Source organism: Dermacentor variabilis, chromosome 1 (assembly GCF_050947875.1).
Source record: "Dermacentor variabilis isolate Ectoservices chromosome 1, ASM5094787v1, whole genome shotgun sequence".
Lineage (NCBI taxonomy): Eukaryota > Metazoa > Arthropoda > Arachnida > Ixodida > Ixodidae > Dermacentor > Dermacentor variabilis.
In genome coordinates, this window is record NC_134568.1 from 220,863,085 (window position 1) to 220,874,652 (window position 11,568).

The 11,568-nt window shown below is 43.2% G+C and overlaps 1 protein-coding gene across 3 annotated transcripts in view; it reads left to right on the forward strand.

Moving 5' to 3' along the window:
* Positions 1-11,345, forward strand: part of csul (protein arginine N-methyltransferase 5) — a 106,058-nt gene extending 94,713 nt beyond the window's left edge. For all 3 annotated transcript variants that reach the window (XM_075669497.1, XM_075669514.1, XM_075669506.1), the window contains exons 15-17: positions 3,816-3,932; positions 7,672-7,736; positions 11,081-11,345. In XM_075669497.1, the coding sequence (XP_075525612.1) occupies positions 3,816-3,932; positions 7,672-7,736; positions 11,081-11,233 (335 nt within the window). In that variant the 3' untranslated portion in view covers positions 11,234-11,345. The remainder of the gene's footprint in view (positions 1-3,815; positions 3,933-7,671; positions 7,737-11,080) is intronic.
* Positions 11,346-11,568: the final 223 nt, after the last annotated feature.

The window sequence follows — 11,568 nt, forward strand, 5'->3', positions numbered from 1 at the left end:
AATAATGATTCGAAAATAGGTCAAAGTGTATTTTAGAAAGAAAAAAAAAACTTCAAACATAATGCACCTTTATTTGTCGTAAGCTCTAGTCAAATCCCACAAGCTGCATCCTCGATGGAACTGCTAGAGAGATTGTCCTCGTCCGATGCTTCGCAGGTAACCAACCAGTTTTTGGTGTGTCTATTCACCACAGATATGCACACCCAATGTACACCAGTGCAGCTGGTGCCAGCACTGCCTGAAGAAGGGCAGGGACAATGGTGGAACTCCGTTAGCTTGGTACTTTGGCTAGTTTTGCTCACGAATATAGATTGAGATTCTTATAATGAATATAGTATGTTTATTACAAATATTGGATATGATGGAACATATTTTTATGTTGAGTGTGACTTCATCATAACAAGGTTCAACTGTATGTATCAGCAAATAAATGTAGTTAAGAATGACATGTACAAATTATGCTTTTTTTTTTCTGGCAAAAGGCAAAAATGCCTGTATGCCGTGTATTAGGTGCACATTAGAGAAGCCCAGCGGATTTAAATTTATCTGGAGTCCTCCACTATGGTGTGCCTCATAATGATATTGTGCTCTTCCTGTCTCGCCTCACATTGTCCTGCCTTTCGTGCGTTACCGTACTAAAAAAACACCTCTTGGAAGTTATGGTCGATGACACTGGCCATCATGACTGTTCTTTGGGGTTTGCTACGTCGCATCTGTGTAGCGTGTAGCGGCAAGTTGTTGTATTTTGTCAGGAGAGTCTTGGTGCGGCTTGGTGACAGCCGGCATGGTGTTCTGGGTGTGTGTTTCTGGGGATGAGGGCTATCTTGATGTCCTCCCAGATGCGAAAGTTTCGATTTCTGGCGTGCGTTTCAGCCGTGACTGCGCATGACTGTAAGCGCGGCCGAGCGCATACGCAGCCGCGCACGCTGCTTTATAGGTAATCTGCCGCGTGTGCAAAGAGCGGGTGTGCCGAGACGGCGTGGCAACATGTAAGCTGTCTTCCCGCGCGTTCAGTGTTGGAGGTTGCGTAATCTCAAGTTTTGGTGACCCGTTGGAGTGAGAGGCAGACAAACATTCACTCCCTGCTGCTGGCGATATCCCAGTGCGGGTGACGCTATCAGCCACAGGGGCGGAGTGCACACAAAAGCGTGGCTGGCTTCGCTTAATTTCTACCTCCGAGAAGATATCATCGATGTACATGGCATGAAATCGTATTGTTCATCGCCTCCTCCCAAATTTATCGAAATGAACTGTTTTCTCATTCAAATTTGTTATTCTTCGATTGCCCGATAATTCGGGAAATTCTGCGGCCCCTTTCCGTGTAAGAAAAATTGATTGGCAACTGTACTTATTTGCATAAAAGGTCGAATTTCAATAGAACAAAATTTTGATATAACAAAGCAAATTGACCATTTTACTGACTTCGTTATATCAAGGTTGAACTGTATAAAGTAGGTTTAAAGCAAACTGGTATGTTCAACTTTCTTTGTTTGATGTTCCCAAACACAGACATAGGCTGCCAAACGATGTCTGAATTCTATATTGCACTGATGTGCGAGCTAGTGTGAAAGGTTTCTTTTCACAAGGGTGAGGAAATTAACTTAAAGTTGCATAACCGAGGTAGGCGGATAGTGGTTCTGTCTTTAGTATTTTCAATTCACGCATGGTGCACATGCTGTCATCAGAACACTTCTGGCGGTACCGGGGCAGCACATCGCGCACCCCTTTCAATCGAGCACTGTGTTGTCATCTGCTCTCTTTAACTGCCCAGTGGCCTTGAACGTATGACTGATTTTTCAATGCAGCACCAAGTTCAAGCCTGTATTTTTTGATCGCCATTAATGAGACTTGCTCAGCCCAACAATGCAGATAATCAAATTTGATGCTCTCTGAGAAACATGTCACTATTTAGTGCAGCAATAAATTTAGAAACACCAAATGCAATTCTGGCAAAGTATAGAACAGTGTCAAAAAATTAACAAAGCTTTCGCTCATTCTCTTGTACAAGCATCATATGCAAAACTCCTATCACTTCTGCTGTCCAACCTCGTCAGCAGCTGAAAAGGTTCCCTGCTGTAAGGGTGCGCTTTTCCAGCAGAAGTGACTGATCTATTCCAGTGAACACTTAGCAGCGAGTGAATTGAAAACATCGTTTTGCTTTGTTTTTTATAAAGGTGAAATTTTAGCACCAGTATTTTCTTTTCCTTGCAAGTGTGTCGTCGTTACGTTCAAGGGTATGGAAACCATAATTATAGTAGTGTATGATACGCAAGCTACTACAATTGACTGCTGTTAGATCTCCTTGCATTGTGGCTGTGAAATAAATCGATTAAATATCACGAGGATGAAAAACAAACATGTGGTGCTTCAGCTCTATTATGGAGGAGTTGGACTGTTAATTTAAGCTAGTATCATGTTCTTTTGAAGTTATGACAATGATGTAACCAAGGCTACATCTTAAACATTTAGCCCTTTCCCTGAGTTATCCGAATTGAGTCAGTCATAACATTTCACCACACACACACACACAGAAAAAAAAAAAGCACAAGCATGAAGAATGAAGCAAGTCCCAGCATGCTGCCTCTGAGATCGGAGGGCACTTAATCTCGGAGGTCGTGTTGGTGAGCTGCACATTCTGTAATGCATCACTTCCAGCAAGTGACAATGGCCGTGTGCTTTTTCAGTTTCGGTATAAAAAACATCTACTTGTGCAGGCCTTTTACAAAGCATCCACCCATATTTTAAACATAAAATTTTGCACGAAGGCTGCTTTATATCTACACTATATGAAACTAGGCTTTTTACATAGCCCAAAATTTTGTTGCAGTTGGCCTTTAATTCGTTGTATGCAGCACTTAGTTCTGTCTTCATTTTTTATAATATAGCTTTCTGTCTGTTCTATATTTATGTCTGTGTTGACCAGCTTACTTATTATTTTTATGCTGTGCACCTTGCTAAATCTGTTAAGAGGAAGCTTTAGCTCGAGCCCAACTCCAATGCGGCCTATTCAAATACATGTAAAAAGCAAAAACGTTTTTCTGAGATAACCCCTGGACCGATTTTAATGAAAGTTGTTGCATTTGAGAGAGAAAGTGAAATTCTAGTGACTGGTGGAAGCGGAATTTTGATTTGGGGCCTGGATTTTGTTAAAAAGATCTTCAAAAATTTTCAAGTCTGAAAAAAATAGAAGCACGAAGTTTAGAAATTTATAGGTCTGCATCAAGAACAGGTATCGCGGTTCTCTAAACGGCATCTATTAGATCATTCAAAGTGGACAAATTCGATGTGTCAGTTTATATATTAGTGAAGTTGTTACGTTGTGTACAATGGTTCTGCAAAAGCTGTATTTGCATATTACAAATTTTTTTTAGATTCACGTGCAAGATATTAATTTTGTCCGCCTTAGATGTACTATTAAATGCAATTCACAGATTTGTGATATAATTTTGCATTGCTGAGTTACAAAGTTGTAAACTTGATAGTTTTATTTTCTGAAAATTTTCTATTTTTGCCAATTTTTAATAAAAAATTGACGACCTAAATAAAAAAATAGAAACAAACAGTCACTAGATTTTAAGTTTTTCTTTTAAATGCTACAAACCTTGCCAAAGTTGGTGCAGTGGTTGCCGAGAAAAACAAATTCTCCTTTTACATGTATTTAGGTATAAGCACCCGAGCTAAAGCTTCCTTTTAAGCTTGGATAGTCACACCAATAAAATGAAAGAAAAAAGAAAAAACTTGGCCATACATGTGGAAATCAAATGTAAGCCTCTTGTGCTGACAAGTTTATTCTTGCTTGTTCTTTACTTTTCCAGACAAAGTGGTTGACAACAGTAGGTACAAGTTTCTGCGCTTTAAAATCAAGGACACCAACGTCTTGCATGGATTTGCAGGATACTTTGATACAGTGTTGTACAAAGATGTCACCCTGAGTAAGCTATTTTTCCATCTTTACTGTGCTTGTGACTTAATGCTGTGAAGTTGCTTGTAGTGGAACAATGCAAAGTGATGCAGCAAGAGATCTTACGGCTTGGGTTGGCTGGATTAAAGTAATGAATTAGTCTGTTTGAAATTGATCTTAGTAACTTCTAATAGTTAACGTCATGTAAGTTACAGTTAATGATTTCACTTGCAGTTTTCAATGAAAAAAAAGCCATATATCTCTTATTTTTCTAGCCAGAAGCATTTTCATTTGCCAGATAACATACTTCTAGTAATCGGATTTCTCACGCATTGCACATTGAGGGTTTCAGTGCTGGCAGTGTCCCTTGAGGGCTAATGGGCCAGTTGCAGGCGTCTGTTTTTTATGAAATGCAAGTATGCTGCATCTGACGGGCGAGCAGAGGGTGTCCTGTGGATTTTAACGGTCCATTGGCAACTTTCTGTGCTGCTATGTGTCACGGAAACAACAATAAATTAGATGCATGAACTTTGCCCTTTTGCTAATAAATGACCGTGTGATTGGTGGGATCACATGGCATTGACATGTTGGCTTGACGGCTTGGTCATATGGTGCTGGATTTTGGTCGTCCTTGGTGCATTTCGGCAACGTTTGTTGTTTCTTGAAGCCATCCGCCAGTGACTTCTTTCTCTTCTTTTCGTATTTGTGCCGCTAACCGAACTTGTGGGCTGATCCAGGCATCACAGTGTGCTTGTCTGCTGCCAATCATGGCTTGTTAAATAGTGTCCCGTGACTTCCGTGGACACACCTGGCCAGACATAGCAGACAACACCAGCCAGTTTGGTCGATTGGAGGGTGCTGCAAAGTCATGTACATGATTGCGCACTTTCCATATTTTTGGTGCTCTCCTTCTTTTTTTTTTTTTTTCTTTTTTCTTTTTTTTTTTTTTTTTTTACAGGTAATGAGCGAACAGAGGTTTTTATGGCGAGAATTTGAAAACGGAGAATCACTCTTTCAAACAACACCTGGATGGCTGTGTTAGAAGCTGTGAAACAATTTCTGGGCTTTACCCAAGTAATACCGTTTTAAGCGTCAGACTGTGCATGAATTCGACTCGTGTAAGTCTCTTTTTAAAGGGCCCCTCACCAGGTCTGGCCATCTTGAGCTGACAAGCGCAGAGCATATAATGCGCGCTAACGATCGTGTTTACAAAGTACTACATCACTACACACCGCAGGAAGGTCTGAAATTTCAATCCAAATGCTGTTTTCCCTTTTCCTCGCGGCGACCACACTCCAAGCCGGACGGTGACGTACACGTGTTCCTGCGCCTATGTACTCGTGTTTGCAGTGTGGCATCACTCATCGAGACACGTGACTTCGAAAATTATTCAAGACAGCATCTGTTATTTGTGTAATATGTTGCTTGAACAGGCGACTTAAAGCTTAGAGAAATAATAAAACACACAAAGCGAATGTCTGCATGTTTTTGTTTTACTTTGCACTGCAGCAGGAGAGATGTACTTCTGTTTCGTCTGTTTGTTCCCACATCGTCCAGTCGCGCGCGCAGACACTGAAACTGTTTCATTTTCTTCTGTGTTCCAACACGGGATCATGCTCTGTGATCCTCTTGTGTCTGCCTCAGTATTCGTGTAGCGCTGAATTATACCGTTAGTCAGGTGTCCTCGTGCACAGCGCACAAAATCGTGCACTGTGCGAGACGAGACAATCACAACAGCTCGCGCACGACGCTGTCAGCGGAAGTAGACCGTGACACAAAAAGCGAGGAGACGGGGCCCGTGTCGTATGCGTCGCGTGATCCTCGTGGCCTGGTATGGGAGAACGCAGGGAAAGAATTTCGCTTGCGGAGGATAGATGGAATGAGTGGAGAGAGTGCCTCGTTTGGCAGTGGAGCTCGCCTCCTGAAATCATGGGTTCGCGGCACTGAAATATTTCTATCTCGACTATTAATGAGCCAATTTGAAACATTTTTTCGGCACACTCCCTAGAGGACACGTAACAACTTCCAGCATATAACCAGTATGTGCTATGGGGCCTGGTGAGGAGCCCTTTAAAGCTTTTGTGCTCGACTCCACAGTGAGAAATTTGGTGAATTATTAGATATATTTTATCATTTAAAGAACCTAGGTCTCCCCTTTGAAGAGACACTTAAGAGAAACACTAAAGTGGGTTAGACTGATAAGACTTCCTTTCATCTGCCATGGTCGCTTAGCTGCTTTGGTGTTAGGCTGCTAAGCACGAGGTCGTGGGATCAAATCCCAGCCACGGCGGTCACATTTCGATGGGGGCAAAATGCAAAAACACCCGTGTACCATGCATTGGGCGCATGTCACGGAGCAAGAAACATTTAGGAGTGGAAACTCCGCTGTTTGCGGCGACCAGAAAAGGTCACAAGCCCGCGGAACCATTATCGTGCTGGCGGCCTGGAAAGAAATTACCGCCATTTCGGTTGCCAGGGCAACCGGTCGAGCGTGTTGCTCCCGTTCGGCCGCGCGCGCCTGGCACGGAAGAGGTGGCCGGAGAGCGCGCCGGAGCCGCCTGCGCGCACGCTGCATTTCTTTTTTTCGCTGCGGCTTCTACGACGCGCCGCATGGTGCCGCCACTGCATACAGTCCCGTCGGCGTATGCAACAATTGTGACCTTATCTGGTCGCCCGCACTCGCTCACGCTGACGGGAGTTTCACCTCCTAAATGTCTTACTCCGTGGCGCATGTTAAAGAACCCCAGGTGGTCAAAATTAATCCATTGTCCTGCACTAAGGCATGCTTGCCTCATAATCAGTTTGTGAAATATAATTTTCAATTTTTAAAACGTCCTTTCAAAACTCTATCTTTGTTAATTTCATGGTATCAGGTAGATTAGTAGAAAAAATGAAGGTCAAGCTTCAAATTTTTATTTTGTGCCAGACCCCCAGTACCAGTAATGTCATATACGACGTGGATTTCAAGTTTTTTTTTTTTTCATTACGGCCGTTATAGAGCAGTAAAAGTTATCAAAACTTGCTAAGTTTAGCCTTTGGCTCTTTTAGAATATAGTGGTGTACATCTTTGCCAATCAAAATTGAACTAGGCCTGAGCATATGATATAAAAATCCACGTCGGTGAGCTGGTGCAAGAATTTCGAGGTGACGGCACTACTCTTACTTCATTATTGCATCTTTTCTGGCTTACCAAGCCTAGTATTCTCATGGTAAGAGGTTTCTTTGGTATTGTGGAAGGGTTACGACTACTGCAGTTAAAATTATTTTTCTCTTTAGTGTCCTTTTGTGACATGATCTTGCACGAACTAGCCCAGTTTCAAGCTGTGGTGGTTGAATTATTCTTATTAAATGCAGCAAGTCCCATGTTTATTGGTTTACAGGCTTACCATTTTATTTTGTGTGCGGCTACTAGAAAAACTTTCATTTTGACATAAAAGGCACAGCAGCTTTGGGTAAAGCAATACGACCGTTTGTGCCTTGGAATGTAATGCATCTGTTCTACTGCCCAAGTTTTCTTTGCTCATCCAGATGTGCCAGTTTGTTTGTGCAGTGAATTTTTTGGGTGATAGCTTCACCTTACAGCTGTGCTTGACATGCCAAGTCATCCATGCTCCATTGATTAGGTGTAGTGGCCAAGAAGTGATTTGTTCGTGGTAGTGCATATGTGCTGTTTGCTTTTAATGTCACATTTTGTAATGTAAGAGTTACTTTGCTAATTAGTTTAGAACAGTTGTTGCATAAACTGATTCTTTTTCTCACTCCTACTGCAGGCATCTGTCCAAACTCCCATTCACCTGGCATGTTCAGCTGGTTTCCTATATTTTTCCCTATAAAGGTAGGATGACCTTATTTTCTGATAGAACCCTCAGCTCAGTCAAATCTAGTTACACAATCATAGTTGATTTGGATTTCCGGGCACTACGAATTTTGGTAAAGTTTCAGCCAAAATGGATTAACTACAATGCATTTCATTTCAGTACGACTTGAACACTGGATTTGTGAGCTGCCGTTAACTTCCACAGTAAGGCTATGTTTACACTTGATCTTGAAGCAGGCGGAAGTGGCAGAAACGTAAAAAATTTGCCCGCCTTGGCGGCAAAATGGGTGGAAAATTAGGTGGCGAGCATGTTCGGTTTCAGACCAACTTTTTTGCCACAGCGAAGCGGAAAATCATTCTGCTTCACCAGAAGCTGCACTAGCATGTAAACATACGGTCAAAAAATTTAACATGGCACCAAAAGTGTCAGCTGTGATGCTGATTAATGCCTCCTTCACTATAAAGGAGGCATTGTGCTGATTGAAACAATCAAGAACCACCCTGTGCTCTATGATAAGAGTCACCGGCTTTACAAGGACGTCTGTCAGCATTACTTAAGCGCGATAATATTGAACATCGTGGGACTGGAGGTGCGGCAACAAAGCGTAAAGTGACCGAATTTCTCGCGTTTTTGCAAAGCTGGTCGAACCTACCACCACCAATGCCACTTCTGAGTTGTATGCTTCTTCCGTTGTTTATTGTCCACTTCTAGAAAAAAACTAGCTAGAAGTATCAAAACTATTTCTTCTTCCTCTTCCATGGCAGACAAAAGTTGCTGACTACACGCGAGGTTGCGCGAAACGATTGCTTTTAACGACAGATGGGTCAATTAATGAACATACCGCTTGAAATGGTACAATGAAGAGTGCCATCATGTGGACAAATGTACATAGACTAGATGGATGTGGGCGAAAGCGGCAGCAGTGGCAAAACAAGTGCGAACATCTTGGACATACGTGGAAAATATTTTCCGCCCGCTTTGGCCTTTTCGCCCGCTTGCTGCCACTTCCCAAATGTACACATAGCCTAAGAGAAGCGTGGCAGCGACATACAGTTGGTGACATTGACATGTGAAACTGTGGCCTTCCGCATTCCTGGAGGAGATGTGAGAACTCATCAGAAAGGTCTTCATGCTTGCCCTCGGCTTACCTGCAAGCAGGCGCACCAAAAACCTGTTCAAGCTCGGAGTCCACAGCACGCTCGAAGAAATTATCGAGGCGCCAAAGCGCTCACAGTTGCTCAGGCTATCCAGCACCCCGGCGGGCCGCAAGATACTCGACGAGATGGGCCTCAACCCTGTCAACCAGTGTCTCGATGGCGTTCGGATTCCCAGCGACATAAGTTCCCAACTGCACGTCGCCCGTATTCCCCGCAATATGCACCCCGCAAACAACGTCGGCAGACATCGGGCAAGGGTTACAGCTCTACTCAAGCATGTCCGTAACAACCACATTGAGGCAAGCTTCCTGGATGCCGTCGCATAAGTCCAACAAGAGGCATTTGCTATCTCCATCGTCAACTCCAATTCCAGGCTCACTTGCTGCACTACGGTACGCACTTCGAAGCCCGTGGTAGCCGAACAGGTTGCAATCGCGCTGGCTGTGCTCGATGGTCGCAGAGAGGCAATATATAGCGATTCCAAGGCAGCCATTAAGTAGGGTGTGAGACCGGGCTAGTTGGTATTCCATGCTGAAGTGACTAGCGCAAAAGTGGACACTGGGCGCTTGTCCTTGTTGCCCTTTTGTGCCCCGTGTCCACTTTTGCGCTAGTCATTTCAGCAGCGATTAAGGCCTACCAAACCGGGATAGTTTCCCCTCAGGCCCTCTGCATTCTCCAAAGCACCAAAAATGTCTCTCCTCATTCTCTCACTTGGTTTCCCGCTCACTTGGGGTCGACTGAGGGCACTTCCTCCAACCCTAACGAGGGCACGTACGAGGCCACGCGAGGACTCGCTGACCGCGTTGCCTCCGCAGTCCCCCTGCCCCGCAGGGAACCCTTGCTCAGGTTCAATGAGGTCACCACACACTACTGTCTGTCAAGACGAGTATTCCCCCTCCTGCACCCTGCCCTATGCAGGGCGCGGGCAGTGACCCTTCGACCTTTACAAGCCCGTGCGTATCCTAACCGTGCGGTTCTTTAAGCAATATACCCTGAAAGGTATTCCAGTGCGGACTGCCCTGCCTGTGTGCTAACGGCAACGTTCGATCATGTGTTGTGGGAATGTGAAGCTTGACGGCCTGCGATCGGGCCGTCAAGCTCGGGTGGCACGGGGTCTCCCCTGCATCTTCGCTGGACCGAATAAAGTTCTTTCACTCACACTCTCACATAGGTGAAAGAATCAGAACTAAGTTTTACACATTTCACAAGCATGTACTAGAAGACATCGAGGAGAAAAAGGTTTAGAAACTTCTTTAAGCAAAAGTAGTCACCATAAATAAGTGTATGTATTTTGTTCTTATTGATGTGTGTGCTGCAATCATGACTTGCTATTACATGAATTACAAATGGCAGAAGTATTTTTTGATGCCCTGAGAAATTCACATCCAAGATTTTACTGTAGTCGTATAGCACAAAACTCCTTGCAGCCTTTGCTATTTTGATTCATAGATTGCCTTGAAATTACGAGGACACATGCATTGGGCTTAAAGGTGCACCTTGCTTCATTTGTGTTATACATCAGTGCCTTTCTTTATGCCATGTGATACCATACTGCTTTGTTGCAGTTTTTTTGCAGTATATTTGCTTTTGTGATTCATAGGTATGTCTTAAGAATTCAGAGATACAAGTGTACACATTTCTTCTTTTGTCACATTTGTTTAAGCATTGTTGAATTAGCCAGCAATAGAACATTTAGTTTGCTGTAGTAGCTCTTTAAAAGTGGAAGATCAGCGGGAAGATTCCTGCCATTTGCATTTTGGTCTAAAGCATATCTTCAATATAATCCTATATTGCATTAAATACAGTTGTGGTATCGACACTGCAGAGCTAAATTTGTGTGCCCTGATTGAAAAAGGCTTTGTGCCTTATAATACACAACTCATCTACAGAAGAGCGTAATTTTACAGGTGGCAATTATAATTTGATCTTGCTCCCCAGAGCTGTACTTATGCCTAGTTATTGAACTGTCCCCCCAAAAAGCTCTCAGTGGGCAACATGATTAAAATGAAATAGAGCACTATAGCCATTTATGAAAAATAAACATCATAGACACAATAAAAGCAGAAGTAGGAGGCCTCAGTCAACAAGGTGCATCTTTTGAGTGCACAGCCCGCTTTGACGTACACACACACAATGCACTCTAAAACCTTTGTGCAGGTTATTAATGGCATCTCTAACCACTGGTGGTGTCTTTCTGTCAACAGGAGCCCATCCGTCTGCAAAAGGGTGCAATACTAGAGGTGCACTTTTGGCGGTGTGTGACTCCACGCAAAGTGTGGTATGAATGGCTGGTGTCGGAGCCGGAAGTTGGAACTGTCCACAATCCGTGTGGTCGCTCTTACACTATAGGGCTTTGACTAAGCCTAACTGGAATGCAAAATAAATGTACAAGTTGTGCATAAGTTCTTGACATTTTGTTGCCACACTGTTAAGCAACAGTATGATTAAAAGTACCGATTTCCATTTCTCCTCGAGCATATGGTGTAAATATTTTAGTATAAGTTTGAAGTAGACAAGGTATTCTTTCACTGCTTTTAAGAAGTTTTAGTTCACACTGGGATTTCAGGCATAGCAAATGATAATTGTTTTGTTTGACCACAACTTTGGTGTTACCTAATGGTGTGTTTAAACGCAAAACACACAAAAAAATTTGACTCGCATAAAAAGCGGTTTCAGATAGTGTAGATAAATA